Source organism: Ptychodera flava, chromosome 19 (assembly GCF_041260155.1).
Source record: "Ptychodera flava strain L36383 chromosome 19, AS_Pfla_20210202, whole genome shotgun sequence".
Taxonomy (NCBI): Eukaryota; Metazoa; Hemichordata; class Enteropneusta; family Ptychoderidae; genus Ptychodera; species Ptychodera flava.
In genome coordinates this window covers 31,445,754-31,463,150 of record NC_091946.1, presented here as the reverse complement: position 1 = coordinate 31,463,150, position 17,397 = coordinate 31,445,754, and the positions used below count along the sequence as shown (strand labels likewise).

The 17,397-nt window shown below is 35.7% G+C and overlaps 1 protein-coding gene across 3 annotated transcripts in view; it reads left to right on the top strand.

The window, feature by feature from the left end:
• Positions 1 to 17,397, top strand: part of LOC139119278 (cysteine protease ATG4B-like) — a 24,555-nt gene extending 7,158 nt beyond the window's left edge. For all 3 annotated transcript variants that reach the window (XM_070682986.1, XM_070682987.1, XM_070682985.1), the window contains 9 exons: positions 107 to 277; positions 770 to 868; positions 1,345 to 1,446; positions 1,963 to 2,115; positions 3,365 to 3,604; positions 4,480 to 4,622; positions 5,834 to 5,890; positions 11,646 to 11,751; positions 12,239 to 17,397. In XM_070682986.1, the coding sequence (XP_070539087.1) occupies positions 107 to 277; positions 770 to 868; positions 1,345 to 1,446; positions 1,963 to 2,115; positions 3,365 to 3,604; positions 4,480 to 4,622; positions 5,834 to 5,890; positions 11,646 to 11,751; positions 12,239 to 12,309 (1,142 nt within the window). In that variant the 3' untranslated portion in view covers positions 12,310 to 17,397. The remainder of the gene's footprint in view (positions 1 to 106; positions 278 to 769; positions 869 to 1,344; positions 1,447 to 1,962; positions 2,116 to 3,364; positions 3,605 to 4,479; positions 4,623 to 5,833; positions 5,891 to 11,645; positions 11,752 to 12,238) is intronic.

The following is a 17,397-nucleotide window of genomic DNA, read 5'->3' as shown; positions in this document are numbered from 1 at the left end:
TACAGTGAAGCTTGATCGTTGCAGCATTTACACATCCAGTGTTCTACAGCACCATACATTCTACCAGACATATAACGTAAATTTTTCTTTTCTTTCTCCGCTGCAGCTTGTGCCACATATGAAAGTACTACATTAGAATTTGAGGATTTTCCAAGGGTCAATGAGGATGTGTGGATACTGGGTAAAAAGTACAATTTGCAACAGCACCGAAATGAATTACATGAAGACATAAGATCACGGCTGTTGATTACATACAGGAAAAACTTTACTGCCATCGGTAAGATATCAAGAATTTGATCTACCGATCACTTTTCATAATGAAAGAACATGCATGCGGCTGATGTGCAGAGAATTATACAAACAGACTCCCTAAGTTGCTGTGAATAGTGACAATCGACCAATCACATGTAACCTTCTGAGCACGCTTCACATCAGCAGGATGCATGTACCTGTATTTTCCAGAAACACATAGATGTTAAAAGTGAGTGAACAAAAAATGCTTATGAAATATCTGTATCCCTAATGCTCATCTTGAAAACTGTATGAGATGAAATAAATGTGGAAATATATAATTTGACAAAAACATAGCAACCAAAAATGATTATCGTTCAGTAGCAGAAGCATATGTGTCTCTGTATCAAGAGACTAGGATAGTCAAGTCAGTTTAAAGCTCTATGTTGCCGTTAGTTTCTGAAAGGACTGTTGATTAATTGATTGATTCCATATCCATTGAAATTTATTTATTTTGCTTTTTGTTTATTTGTTTTAGGAGGAACGGGCCCAACCAGTGACAATGGTTGGGGATGTATGCTTCGTTGTGGACAAATGATCCTTGCCCATGCATTAATCTGCAGGCATCTAGGCAGAGGTAAATATCAACTCATTCTACAGATCATGTATCAGTATCTGTATATCATTTCATATCCGCACTATATTATTGATGTTTCGTAGCATATTAGGAGGGTACACTGTTCAATTGCAAACATCTGGTACAAGCACTTGTGGTGTTAGTGGTTCAATATGGTCCACCTTCAGAATTGTAAATATTTTTTCATCCCACCAACCGGGTAAATTCTATACTCTGTATGATTCTATTGTTTGATTTATTCCACACCATGCATAGATAATGAGTTAACACAACAATACTAGGGTAAAAATATTATAAAACTGTAGTCATGTGGAAATAAATGTTATGTTTCAACAAGCATATGCATGCTATTATTAAATTCAGTGAGCTGGTTGCTTGATATTCAGCTGTGGTAAAATGATAGGAAACCTGATCTCTTTGAACAACTAAATGTGCAGAATGTCTTTCTTCATTTGGTCTGTGATTGTCCTTTGCAGATTGGAGATGGAAGCCCAATGAACATAACAGTGACACATACACTAAAATTTTAAAGTCGTTCCTCGACAGAAAAGATAGCTGTTATTCCATTCACCAAATAGGTAAGTTACGCTTAAAAGTTATACAGAAAAGTGGAATATGGCTTTCGTTATCGTTGAGTATCAAAAAAAAAAAACAACTACGATATTCAATGAGTATACTTAGTTTTGAGAAAAACAACCCTGACTTATGGGATCCCTTTCAATATTATCTTTTAAAACATATTCATATTTTTAATGTGGGGGTCAATATTCATGACATTCTGGGTCTCGCTACTACCTCTAAGTATGGCCATAGCCTTACCGAAGGCCAGAATATTGTCCATATTGATTTACTACCCAACCGGATTAATAATTTGCCCCAAAATAAATGCTAAGTATTCACTAAAAATCTTAATTTATACTCATTTCAGTCACTTCTAGCACACAGTTACAGTCATACCTTGATGTGAAACTTGCCATGTTTACTGTATGGTATTGTATTTGCCCATGTTCTCACAAGAAATGAAAGCATCAAAATGTGAGGTAACTTTCAGTGATTAGAATATTGACTCACTTCCTGTTGAATTATAATTCCAGCTCAAATGGGTGTCAGTGAGGGCAAGGGTATAGGCCAGTGGTATGGTCCCAACACAGTAGCACAAGTTTTAAGGAAATTATCACTATTTGACGACTGGAGTAGCTTAGCGATACACATTGCAATGGACAATACAATTGTAGTAGATGACATAAGTAAGTACAAATATTATTGTTTACAGAAAAAAATTACTGTTACTTGTGGCAGGGAAATCTGCAACCATTAGCTGTATGTAATTAACGTTTTGTTATGAAAATGTGGTCACAAAAATATCTATGATCACACCAGTACATTGTACATTGAATTCTTTTTTCATAGAGAATTTTCATTGTGAAGGAAATTTAGACCGAGAATCATTACAATTTGATTATCAGAGTAATTTGGGTTTTTTTTTATTTGACGTCACAGGAATTTTCAATGGCAATTTTACATGAAAATCAAGCAAATCTCTGGTAACGACAGTGTTCTCCCCAGGAATTTCTGATAGCATAGCGACTGATTTGCATAATGATACAAATAATTGTTATGATAATGAGTTTCTATTGTTGTACCAAAATTAAAGAGTAGTGGCCACTATATTTTAATTGCCCTTGGGAGAATGCTAATCTAAAATGGAAAAAGCACCAATTGCATGAGTGAGTCCATTTACAAATTTGCCATATCTACCGAATATCAGCTTTCAGAATCTGCAAATCTTCCCTGTATTTCCTATAGTGAAATGTACACTGTTTCAGCACCACTCAATAGTGCTGCTTGGCCGCCAGTGTCTTGAATAACAATATACCATATTAATTGTACCCAGGTTCATCGACAAAGTGTTTTAGATAAGGCAGATGTACCATGGGATTAGATTTTTCAAACTCTCATATTTTAATGTGAAAAAGAATATCACAGTTTAAAGTTTTTCCTGCCAAGTCCATATTTCACCACCAGGTCAAGATGGTTAAAATTAATGAAACACAACGTAATCCACATGATGTATTTTAACATAATACCGTACATTTGAAGGCTGTTGAAAACATAATACTGTAAAGTTGATTTTTTTTGGGACAAAAGATGCTCTAACATACCAAGCAAAGTGGGTGAAAATACGTTATGTTTTGGCTCAATACCGCTTTTTACTGACTTGGCTAATGGGGAAGTGATACAGTTATTACTGTCTGGCAGGAAAAGGTTTAAAGTTTTTTTGAAATTGAAAAATAATTTTGAAAAAACTTTATTTTTATGATTTGTAACACAAGTGCAATTGCTCTCAGCAGATGGTGTTAAGAAATAGAGATGAAATGATAAAGAGCAGACTCAACCCTTGATACAAATAAAATTCATTAGTTTCTGACAGCTATTAGTTATTGGATTTTTCACCACAAATGATCATACAAACTTACATTCATTGTTGTTTTACAGGAAAATTATGTACAAGTGCACTAGGAAAGCAAAAAGGATCAACAGCAGCGGCCAACAATGGAGCTTCAAATGTCCAATCACCATGGCAACCACTAGTATTATTTATTCCCCTTAGACTAGGCTTAAGTGAAATAAATCCTCTTTATATTGACACTGTGAAAAAATGTTTTACGATAAAGCAGTCCATCGGAATGATCGGAGGAAAACCAAACCACGCACATTATTTCATAGGCTATTACAGTGAGTAATGAACTAATATGATGTTATGTATTAAGGGCCAGTCTCTGTAACTTTTGATGAATTTTTTCCCACTATCTTTGCTTTGTATGTAGATTTCAAGTTCTTGTTCTACTCCCAAAAACATGTTCAAACATCCATTTATTTAGTTTGTTGTCCCTGTGTATATTCATATAAGCTTCACTGTTGTTGTTTACATTTGAATTCTAGTCCAGATGGTAATTCTTGACAACAATAACAACGCCATCTTCACATATACAGGTTTAAGTTAACAAGTTGAATGCTGTATATTTCAATATCCCTGTAGAACAAGAGAATTTAGTGAAGGGGTGAAAAATAGACAAAGAAATCAAAAGTTACAGATACTGTCCTTTAACTTTAGAGAATCACAGTTTGCTTGTTTATCATCACAAGTAAAGAATTGGGTTGGTGGAACTAGAAAGAACAAAAACCCATTTCTACTGGTTGACATTACTTATCTGACTGATTTTAGAAAACAATTCTGGGGAGAAATAAACACCAAGAGACAAATGTCTGCATTCAGTGTTTATCTAAATACAAAAAAAATTGATATATAATGTGCCTTTTAACTTTTAAGCAACTTTTGATTTAAAAGCTCCCTGAATAAGCCTTACACCAGTTCATGTACATCCTATATTGAAATTTTCATGAGGTATGGAGAAATCTCTTGAATCAAGTGTTACATCAAACTGGCGTAGAGGGCAGTATTTAGGTCAGCATCCTGTGAAAGAAAGGCTGTCACTATAATTCCACTCTATCATTGTATCAATGTTTGTCTTACATTTTTCTTTATATAACCAGAACAGTCCAGATCTTTGTTTCATATACTGATATTATTGTATGACATTGAATTTCAGAGGATACGTTAGTGTATTTAGATCCACACACAACTCAGCCGGCAGTGGACATCAACAAGTGGGCAGCAGTTCCAGATCAAAGCTATCATACTAAACATGCAAGTCGTATGAACGTGATGCATCTGGATCCATCAATAGCTTTGGTAAGAAATATACCTAACATCTTTTTGAAAGATTGTCTTCACTGGCTTTATACCTTAGTCTTGGTTTACGTAGGCTGTTTATTCGACTTGGTGCTCTCAACTTGACGTACAAAACTTGACATGAGTCTGAGTAATCAAGATATCATTTCACTTCTGCTCTCAAAAGTTACTTGTTGAAACATAAGTTGTGAGAAAGTTGAGCGTATATTACAACTGACAACAGATATTGATAAATGGGATGTCAGCAACATTAACTACAGTGTACATGTCATATGTCAGTATAATGTCAGAATATACGTAGAACCTGGTGTCACACAGAGTGTCCTTCATGTATCATTAATGCACTGGTACTCTCTTTATACATGCACATTTTCAAACTGTACTTTCCTAGTCAAACTGCGTGAAACATACAGTAACTCTAACTTTTGATAAATTTTTTACTATTGTTGTTTATAATGTTAACTGCAGGTTCTTGTCCTACTGCCCCAAAGCATGTTGAAACAAAACCACATCATCTTGTCAACACAGGGTGTATAAATGTAAAGTGCATTGTTATTGTTTACAATGAATTTCAGTCTAGACTAAACTTTGCCCATCAACAGTAACAATGCAAATTACACACACACAGGCTGAGTTGACAACCTAAATAATGTGTATCTCAACATTTTTTGTGGAGTATAACTAGAAACTGCAGTAGACTTTAAAAATAAAAATAGTGAAAAAAAATCATCATAATTACAGTCATGTACCTTTTAAGGTAGTATGTGCCTCGAAAGTGAAAGACTGAAACTTTTGCTCCTAAACGAAACTTTCAACCCTTCTCTTACCAAATCAATGATAAAAAGTAGGGGTCACCATGCAAAGTTCGGAACTAGCGAAACAATTACTCAACATTTTGCAATATTTGAAATTCAAAATGGTGGCCATCCCTGTGTTAACTCATGGGGTAAAAATAAAATTTTGGATTTTTGAAAAACCAAGATGTTGCAACTTTCCTTTCTCCAATGAGCCCCCACAATTGGTAGATCAGAAAAGAGTTGTTGAAATTTAAGAATCCAAATATCTGTTCCAGAGGCTAATCAAAATATTTACATTAAAAAATGAACAAACTACATGCCAGAAATATAATTATTCACCTGGATCTGAAATTTTTCACAGCTTGTCTTCAACTCTGACAGACATTCTGGTTTAACTTTTTGATATTTTCACAGGGATTCTTTTGTAAAGATGAGGATGACTTCAATGATCTTTGTAAAGGTATAAGGATGGTATGTATTACTTCCAACTACACATTGTTATAACACCATGCTGTGCTAATAAAAACACCATGCAGTGCCAATATAAAATAGAAATTCCTTCAGCAAAATTCACAGAAATACTGTGAAGGTAATATTCAATTTGAGATTGCTATTTGACCCGCTCTTCCCTCCTATACCAGCTATATTTTACAAGGTCGCTTGAGGGCGTTTGAACGGTCAACCTCGTGGTACAACTGCTCTGTTGTAAATACTGAATTTTTCAGTATTTTTGGAACTTTTATCGCTCAATACTTACTACAAGACAGTTAAAGTACAAGGTAACTTTGTGAATAAGTTTTATGGTAAGCTGAGAAATGCGACATGGAATATCCACTCCAAAAGATATGCGATATCAGTGAATGGCAAGTCCTCTACCAATATGGCCGTTGGATGCTTCAGTTGCTGCACGCTACGACTGGGGCACAACTTCTACCAGTGAGTCTATGGGTGGTAGCAGCGTTGGTTTCCCTACATTTATTACTATCTGGGGATATAGAGGAGAATCCTGGCCCCAACAAGAAACAGGGTGAGTCAAAAAGCGGTCAACCCAGAAAGATAACTGAAGTTATGAATCTGAGGAGCTCATCTATTCCATCGCACGAGGACAAAACGTCACCTGAACGTAGTGGCGGCCATATTGGTATGGATCCTGATAACGAAGGAGTGACTTTAGCTGATGTCATGGTTGAAATTCGGGGTCTGCGTAATGACATTACAGGTCAAATAAAGGCAGTGGATGAACGAGTGATGAAACTAGCGGAAGAGATGAAGGATTTACAAAACGAAATTCATGAAGACCGTGAAGCTATTGGTAGTCTGTGGAGGAGAATAAAGAATTGCGCAAGAGATCTGCTAAGTTGGAAGAAGAGCTGGATAAGACACAGTCACAAATGAAACGTAATAACATCGTCGTTTATGGAATAGAGCAGCATAGTGAAGAGAGTTGGGATGATACAGAGGCAATATTAAAGACCTTCATCCAAGAGAAGTTGGAAATCAGGGAGGAGTTGGAGTTTGAGCGTGTCCACCGCCTTATCCACGCACGTAGCCATCCGAAGCCAATTATCGCCAAATTCCTTCGATATAAACAGCGTGATAAAGTTATGCGTGCTGCGCCGAAACTGAAAGGAACTCCATATCGCGTTAGCGAGGACTTTACCCCGAAAGTTCGTGAAACTCGAAGGATGCTAGGCAGATTTGTGGAGGAAGCTCGGTCAGCCGGGAAAACGGCGAAGATAGTCTATGATAAAATTAAAATTGACAACGTTGTACACGTGTATGATGAAAGCACAAGGAAGATTCGCCCGTTGAGTGGTCAGCGAGACGGAGAGCGAAGTACAAGAGCGGTATAGGAAAATGGCCAGGGTCGGACAAATATTGAAAGACAAGAACATGAGATTGTTGATTCTGAACGAGTTGTTGACTCAGAGTTGTCGTTTTTAGTTTGGAATGTCAATGGTTTGTTGAACAAGCTCGGTAACAGTGACTTTCGTGAGTATATTAGTTCATTCGATATAATATGCTTAACGGAAACGTGGTTGTATAAACAGTCTGATATAAGCCTCGATGGCTTTAAAAGCATGCATGTAGAAGGAGCAAGAACGCGGAAATACGGAAGAGCATCTGGTGGTATTTCAATCTTTTTTCGGGAAAATAATGTCTGTAATTTTGAAGTGAAATTTTTCACTAGTGACCATTCTCAGAATATTTGTTGGACGTTAATTACAAAAAAGAGTCAACCTGTGTTACTGATTGGTACTATTTATAGACCCCCTGAGGGATCAGATTTTGCTGAAAAAGACTTCTTTGACAAGCTTGAAAATGATATGATCAGATTGTCTTCTTATTATAACTGTGGATTGGTGTTAGCAGGAGATTTTAATGGGCGAACCGGAAACAGACCTGATTATGTAGAAATCAGTACTGATTACTTACCTATAGGAGAAACACAGAGTAATATATATGACTTACCTAAGAGAAACTCACAGGATGAGGGGGTAAATAACTATGGTTTACAATTATTAGATTTTTGTTCTCGTACTGGATTTAGTATAGTGAATGGAAGGATTGGTCAAGATAGGGATGTTGGCAATTATACGTATATCTCAAGTGTTGGTACAGCTGTTAATGATTATGTTTTAGCAACTGGTGATTCATTTTCAAAATTTAAGGATTTTAGTGTTAGCAAGCGCATAGACTCAGATCATTTGCCTTTGGAATTTGTTTTTACTTTTCAAAGTATCTCACATGTTTATTACCAGAACATCCAAACCCATCCAACTGATACCTTTAGGTTGAGATGGTCTCCAGAAAAAAAAGACAGTTTTTATTGTAATTTCCAGTTAGATACAGTTGGTCAGTTATGTCATACTTTTTATGACAGTATAGCTCAAGGAAATCTTGAGGATGCTGCAATGTGTTTATCTGAGATAATACATTTTAGTTGTAATGATATGAAAGTTAAAGATATAAGTAACAATAGATTAAAAAGGGAAAACACTTGGTTTGACAAGGAATGTTTAACAACTAAGAAAGAAGTTTACCGCTGTCTCATCAACCATTTCAGAAGCTTTCGTGACAGAGATAGTCTAGATAGTTATTTACAAGCCAAAGGAAATTATAGAAAGTTAATCAGAGAGAAAAAACAACAATATCAGAAGCATAAAAGGGAGGAATTCATTCATTTAGCTGCGCAGTCAAATAGTAGGTCATTTTGGCAGAAAGTACGTCAGAGGACTACAGGCCCATCTGATAAAATTAACAAAGAAGACTGGTTTGATTACTTTCAAAATTTATTTAATCCAGAGATGTTAGAGGCAGAAGACATGAAAGATTTCTTCTCTTCTATTCAAGATTATATTGATGGTTTAAATTTTGAGGAGGAAAATACTGCTGTGGATTGTTCAGTTTTGAATCAACCTATCACTATGGCCGAAATAAAAAGTAATATTGCAAAATTAAAAAATAATAAAGCCCCAGGTCATGATGGTATACCTACTGAATGTTGGAAACATGCACCTGTAGAAATCTTTGATATGCTGCATATACTTTATAATGAAATCTTTGAGCATGGAATCTTTCCTCAGGAGTGGGCAATTGGGTTAATAAGTCCTATACATAAGAAGGGGAATAAAGACCTCCCAAGTAATTATCGTGGAATTATGCTTCTTAATGTGATAAGTAAAGTGTATACAAATATTTTATCTGATAGATTAACCCATTGGCTTAATGAGTATAATGAGATCATTGAACCACAGAGTGGCTTTAGAAAGAAGAGAAGCACTCTTGATAATATATTTATTTTACGTACCCTTATTGAAAAGTATGTTTTTCATTTAAAAAGTCGTTTGTACTGTGCATTTATTGACTATGAAAAGGCGTTTGATAGAGTCCATCACTACTCGTTGTTCTATAAACTAGCCAAAACAGGGATGAGGGGTAAATTTTTAGCATCTTTATATTCTATGTACACACATGTTAAAGCTGCAGTTAAAACCCCACATGGTGTGACAGAGTTTTTTGAAATCAATATAGGAGTGCAGCAGGGGTCAGTTATCTCCCCGCTTTTGTTTTGCTTTTATATAAATGATATTGAGGAAGCCCTTAAACAGGGTACAGAAACGGTTGTGTATGCAAATATGATGAAACTCTTTTATTTGTTATATGCTGATGACCTTGTCTTATTTAGTAGCTCTCCAATTGGTTTGCAGCGTCTTCTAAATAGATTGTCTGATTATTGTAAGAAATGGAGAATGACTGTGAATCTTACCAAAACCAAAATTATGGTGTTTCGTAAAGCTGGTGGCCTAAAGAAAGTGAGAAATGGTTCTGGAATGCCAAAAAATTGAAATTGTTTCAAAATATAACTATTTAGGTGTAATGTTTTCCAGCTCTGGTGTTTGGTTTCAAGCACAAAAATTTATCTCAGAACAGGCTAGAAAAGCTTTGTACTCTCTTGAAAGTAATCTTTAAAACTGGATGGATTACATCCAGACATTTCTTTTAGGGTGTTTGATTGTAAAATACTCCCAATTTTACTCTATGGTAGTGCGATATGGGGAACACATGACTCTTTAGATGTGGAAAAGATTCATCATAGATTTTGTAAGTTTGTTTTAGGAGTGCGTACAAATGCTACAAATTCTGCAGTAAGAGGTGAGCTAGGGAGACACCCTGTTCGAATGTATATTTGTTTAGATATTCTTCGTTTTTGGTTTAAATGTATTCACACTGATTCACCAGAGATTGTCAAAGATTGCTATAGATACCAATATGATAGGGCAGAAAAAGGGTTTAACTGCTGGGGATATTTTTGTGAAAAACTTGTTATGTAAATTTGGATTTGCAGATGTATGGGATAATCAGCATTCAGTTAATCTCAGTCTTTTTTTACTACAGTTTAAACAGAGATATTTTAGACATATCTAATCAAGATTGGCACGCTGAAGTTACTAGTTGTTCGAAACTAAGAACTTACTGTAAATTTAAGAAGGATTTGATATGTGAGAAGTATTTAAGTTGTATTAATGATTCCATTTATAGACTAGCCCTGTCTAGATTTAGATTGTCATCACATGACCTTAATATTGAAGAGGGAAGGAAACATGGGATTCCATATGAACAGAGACTGTGCCCATTTCAATGTAACTCTATTGAGGATGAATTTCATTTTCTTTTAATTTGCCCAAACTATCAAGATATAAGACACAGATTTATTCCAAAATTCTACTACTCCCCAGCATGTGAATGGAAATTTATTTTGCTCCTTCAAACAGATAAGTCACACACATTAGAGAATCTTGGTAGATACCTTTTTTATTCTTTCAAAAACGAAAACAGCTTTTGGATCGATATTACTGAGTCTGTAACAGCCTAGATAAGACCTCAAGTGACTGTTAAACTTTTGAAATGTATGTATTGTACTCGAAAGGCCTGTGGCCTATTATAGTACTGAATAAAGTTGATTGATTGATTGATTGATTTATATTTTACAAATTTGGTGTTCATGAGAAATCTACACTACTCTGTACTCTTTTCTGACGTGAAGATGCTCCAAAGCTATTCTGTACAAGTATCTTTAAAAGGTGAACATACCTGCACAGTTGACAACGCCCTCTACAGTTGGAAAGAAGACATTTCAAAGGAATATTTTATGTACATCTGTATGATGTTTACATATCTGCATATTTGATGACCCTCTTTCCTTGTCATGCAAAAATAATTTTCAAAAAGTATAGAGCATCTGTACCATAATTACAATAGTGTTCTCTTTTTAACAAATATTGCTTTTGTAGAAAACCTCTCAAGTAGCTAATAATGCTCAACAGGTAGTGCATATAGAAAGATTTGTAAAACTGCATATCAAATTTGCCAATTGTTTGTTGCAAGTGTTTGAAGAGCATGTTGTTGAGCATTAGTTCAGATATTGTAGAGTCATTGTCATTGAACTTCATATCAACAAATTTTTCAAATTTTTGTCAGGACTTTTTGAACAAGCAATCCATTGCCATTTATCTGAGGATTCTGAATTTTATAGCCGTGGATACTAAATGCTGGATGTTACTAAACACAAGTGTTGCAATTGATAATTTAGAGAAACACTTGATTTAATTTGGTAGAAGTCCAGTGACCAGATACCCAATTGATTTTTGCTTTCATGAGCATTTTTAATCATAAGAAAAATTATTTTCGTACCGTTGAATGTTGTTTTTCATTCCCGTAACAGTTGGTTGTTGAAGGTCAAGAAAGACCAATGTTTGAGCTGACAGAAGAAAGACCGTCGCACTGGCCACCATTTCAGCCATCTAGTAGAATATCCGATAGACCACTGGGTAAGTGATGCGATATTACAAATGCTATGTAACTGAACAGGCATGTCACATGTACGAGTAATGCTGAGATTAGAAACTGCTGAACATCAAATCTTTCCAAATCTCTATTGTGGATAATAAAAATATGACAAACAGAACTTGCAGAGTTTTACTTCAAACATCCATCCCAAGTGAAGCTGGAAGTGCCAAAATACGATGACAACATTGCGATTTGAACTTGCCTGACACTGAGTAAGTCACTGGAATAGGTGGTTTGAAGTTGAAACTGGTGTCAAGTGTTTGAACAACGAACATTCCTGAACAAAATCTGAGTTTTAACTGAGTATCATGTAGAAACACAGTTTCCATGGGTTAACCAAATTTGTGCACAATGATCGAAATTTCACGGAATCCCCTCCCGTTTGAAATAGTGACTGTTGATCTTCATGCACATTTCATTATCCTCAGCCCCTCATGACAAACTTTTTATTTCCAATACTATATTTAGGTGCTGTTGAAGCGACGTATGATGTCCCAGACGTCACTTATGATACAGATGAAGAATTTGAATTACTATGATGAACATAGTGGACTTTTCACCCATCAACACATCTATGTGTATGTGCATTTACAATTTTAAAGCTGGTTGGCATACAAGAATGGGCATTGACCTGCGTTTTGCCAGGATTGCTGTCAAAGCTGTACCCAGCCAACATTGCATCAACTGTGGTGTTTTGGAGAAAAAAATGGCATACAGTATCATCCCAGGAGACACAGTGTCACCTAACACTTGCAAGAATCGATTTTTCATCATCTTCGAAGAAATTTGTGTTGTATGTGCCAAGCTGTGAGTTGGAAGACTATTTGACCTGCAGAAAGTGTCTGGTTATCGTGGAATTTTGTCACCTTGACCGCAATAGTGACTTTTGTGTTGTGAGCTTTTCTCGATGGCAAGATGGATAACTTTACTTCCAGGATGTAAAATATCACAACTTTTGTATCCTACCCTGGTGATATATCATTACAGTGTTTCTTCAGTGGCATTGTCATTTCTAGGTATTTAATCTGAAGCTGCCATTTTGTAGCAAAATATGTGTCATTGTAGAAAATTGGTCTGTTACTATGACAACACTCAGCTTCTTTGTTCAGATTATCTCTAGGGTTTTGTATCTCACTGCTGGATTTGTGTTCTTTATGCCAAAACTGAAAATTAAAGGAAAGTTTTTGGAACACAAAAAAATGTAGTCCCATTCATTGGGAAAAAGTCACTATCTTTTGACACTGGCTAGGTTGTTTTTGGTTTGGTCAGAAGTTAGATGACTAAAATACTTCAGGTTGTTCTATGTCAATTGTCAACTACAGCCCTGTTTACTGGCCTTGTCAAGTAAATGCAACAAAGACACACGTGTCAAAAATTCTAGTTCCTATGAGTTGTCACAGCAAATGCTTAAACACTGTACAATGATCAAGGAATTTTAATCAGTGGGGTAGAAAAAATCATATCTGGCTTTAAACAAAAATAACTGAAATGATATAGTGATTGGGTCTCTTAACCCTTTCACCCCCAGTTCCCTGTGTAGAGGTCCAACTTAACCATTGAAGACAATTGCTTTGGGACATACCATGGTGGTGAAAGGGTTAAAGGGCCAGAAGCTGTAACTTTTGATGATTATTTCTCTGTGTTTGTTTTGTATGCCCACTGCAAGGTCTTACTCTACTCCTCCAAGCATATTGAAATACCCTCTATTCATCTTGTCAACAAATGTCTGTATGTGTAAAATATACCATTATTGTTTTGTATTGAATTTTAATCTGAATTAGAATCACTTGTCAACAACAACAATGCAATCTTCAAATGTACGGGCTGCTTATCTCAACATGCTTTGGGGAGTACAACGAGAAACTGTCGTTCTAGTTGACATCAAAAAATAAAAATAGTAAAAAAATTCACCAGAAGTTACAGCCGGTGGCCCTTGAAGTGTAATTACAAAGGATGATCGGTTCTCCTGTGGGATTGTTTAGAGTAACCCTGTCATCCCTGTTAAATAAATGGTCATGTCCAAATTCACAAACAAGACAAAGAGACAGCTGTGACTATCAATGAGAAAGGAAGAGTTTATGTTGATTGAGAACTCCCTGTGATTTCTTCGGACTATATGAACAATTAGCCTTCAGTACACTACAAAATATCCAATTTGTGTGGAGCACGTACCAGATGATGGCAAATTAAGAGATAGAAATGGTAGGGCTAAGATTAGCAGATACACACCACATAGAGATGCACTCATTACAGTGTATAAATGTTGTCATATCAGGGGTTGGTCTGACAGCAAAAGGGTTTTCTACAACAGTTGTACTTTGTAAACCATCAATTATGCACAGAAGTGCTTTTGGAACTTTGTCATAAATGTTGGTAATGATATAGAACTGATTCATGTGAGTACTCAGATGTTAGCGTACAAGTCAAAGACTGCGGAAGTATTTGTCTCATTGGGGTATACATGTCCTATATGGAAAAAGCACCGTAAGATCATTTCATCGCCTTCCTCAGTATTAGCCTGTATATATCTGAAACACGCTGGGCCCATTCCCTTTTATGACTCTGATCTGCTGGTCCGAAGATTCCCTCTTAAAAGATGTACACTAAATCCTTAGGATAATGTTAAATTGTAACACAGATTGGAGAATTCAACAGTAGATCTACAACAGTATATTGACTGTTTGTGTGCTGTCAACAATCATTGGTTTCATGTTCAGCTACTGAACTTATTAAGAATGCGTGTACATGGGCAAACTTTAATTGTTTCACACACACATGTACACACACCCTTTAGTTTCCCTGAATGTAGATACACCCTCCACATTAAAGCAGCAGGAATGAACCAAAATCTGATCTTGAAACGTTGAGCTCAGACACAGTACGATGAGCTGTCCACTTGTCCGTGGATCTATTACATATCATTCTGAGTGAAATAATTTGTGCTTAGATTGAGGAGATGAAGTAATATGTGTTAGTTAAACATACTCTGCAAAAGCTATCAACCACACAGTAGGGCATGTTAACATGATGGCTTATGACTTTGAAAGAGCTTGCATCGATCTTGTATCTATGTCAGGTACTTCAGCTGTGGCTTAAGAAAATGTACAAACTGCTGGCTGTAGAATTCTGCTAATGTGACTTAATTTTCACATGTGCACATAAAACAATTACCAACGTCAACAAACTTCTGCTATGTGAAGATCATCAGTCATTGGCAATGTAGTAGATTTTTGTCATAGTATCCTATAGGGGATACATCATCTTTTCACATACAGGTTAAGAAATGTGAAGTCATTTTGATCTTGCAAAAATCCTCAAATGGTTGGTTTTGGCAAACCCCTGCAAATTCTAGCCTACATGGAACACCTGTTTCAACATCCAATCATTTACAACTTTGTACTGATAGCAGAAGCTGGTACTTCTCCTGTCTCTGCAGAAGAGAACCACCTAATTACATAGATCAACCTAAGGTCAATTATCAACCAAACTTCCTTTTATGAGGGTCAAAGGTCACAAGGGTCTTATGTTTTGCCTTATCAAAGGGATGGCATTTAACTTTTCTGTAAATGGGGAGTACTACTAAAGCTGTGATGTTTATTTTACAATGGGCAAGAGGAGGAAAATTTTGATTATTTTAGTTTTACTTACTGAAAACAAGCTTACTATTTAAGGCATGCACATTGCCAATATAAAAAATGTACACTTCATGAATTATGGCATGGTAACTTTTTCTTTTTTAGGGGTTCATTTTGATCAAGTTGCTTTGTGGTATAGTCGAGTCTCCACCTTCTTTCTTTCTTCTTACTTCAAACTGATTTGTTTATTTTACTGTGTTTGATAGCGATCATCTATAAATATTTATTGTCATTCAGTACTGTATGATAACGTCCAGCCTTTCTTTCTGTTAAAGTTTTCTTTTCAATCTTTTTAAAGTTCACATTTACTTCCATTGAGGTTGAAAGATTTTATTTAGTAGCAATAATAAGTTTTCAAGACAGCAGCATGGAAGAATGTGAATTGCTTTGCTCTCAAAACACAGTGTGACTGCAAGTTTTTTTCTAGTCTTTATACTTCATATTTAATTCATATTCAATTCTGCTCAGTGTTTACATCAATGTGTGCCACTTTCTGCATTGAGAACTACCAATTCACATTTATCCCTTTCACCACCATGGTTTGTCCCAAATCCATTGTTTACTATGGTAAAGTTGGACCTGTACACAGGGAACTGGGGGTGAAAGGGTTAAAACATTAAGAAAGGGCAAGATTTTAGATTTTCAAATGAAGGGAAACATAATTATCAAAACGTTACCACCGTTTGAAAATTCCACATGATGACCAATCAGTATCTATGGAGAAAACATATCAAATACTCATTGATTTTCATTGAGGAGATGGTGAGCACCCTGCTTTTCAAATAACACCACAGAAACTGTTACCATTCCACTCTGTTTTGCAGTAAAGAAGTCCACTCACACTGTAAAAACGATGGATTTGGACCAAACCATTTTGGAAAAAGGGATAGTATACTTTACATTGTAATAGAATTACAGAATACTCACATCTCTGAAAGCCTATATGAGGTATCCATTACAATTACAGCAGTGCATTCAAATTGTCGGCCTGTTGTCCTACAGTACATTCATTGATGTTTCACATTTTCTCTATAATTTCCAAATTTCTCAAAGACAATGAATGGGGCATTGTTTTAAGAGTTGTCTGCCTTTTGGAATCTGGTCAGGTTGTCAACTGAATGTTGTCATGGTGTATTCAAGAACTCAACCAACACAAAAATTAAAAAGCTTCACATATTTTACACACATCACCATATCAGCATATAACATTTATTAGAACTTTCCTTGGACAGACTCTCAACCATTTGAAAGTCAGTCAAATAAATAGACCTATTCCCCTTTGTATCCTGTAATTTTTTGATCTCCCTTTGGAAGAACAAATTTTATTAATATGACAGATCTGCAGATGGTAGTTTCACAAAAAATATGATCACTACCCATGCTGCCAACACTGAAACAGACTTCTGATGCTTCTTCAATATTCTAAATTAGTATTCAAAAATTCACTCCTGGAATGAGTGTTAGTGTTTCCGTGTGCATGAAGATTATTCAGGGACCAAAAACTTGTCTTCTGCAGGGATTTCATTAGCCATAGTGATAGAGTAGGTGTCAGGCTAACCAATGCAGAGTTAATTTTGTGCGGAGAAAATGTCCGCCACACCTGACCACTAGTGCATCATGGGAAATTGTTTTCAAGTCACACAGAAGCCAATAATTTGTTATGAGCCAACATGAAAGACAGTAGAAAAGAATAATGTACAGTATTTTGTTTTTTTTATTGTAAAATAAAAATGCACCCGACAACAAATGTACTTTTGTAGGTTCATAAACTGTGTGTGAATCTTTTGATATGGCTCAGTGATGCAGTATCTGTCGCCTGTTCACATTTGTAAGTCAGTCATTTGCAGAGCAGTAAGCTGCACTTTGGTCAGCATATCTTAACGAAGTTGTACTTCATTATTTTAATTATTCAAAGTGAGTCTAGGAAATGTTGTCATGTTCCAGTCTTCCTATACTGTGTTCTCCAAAGAATAAAGTATAATGGTAAACATA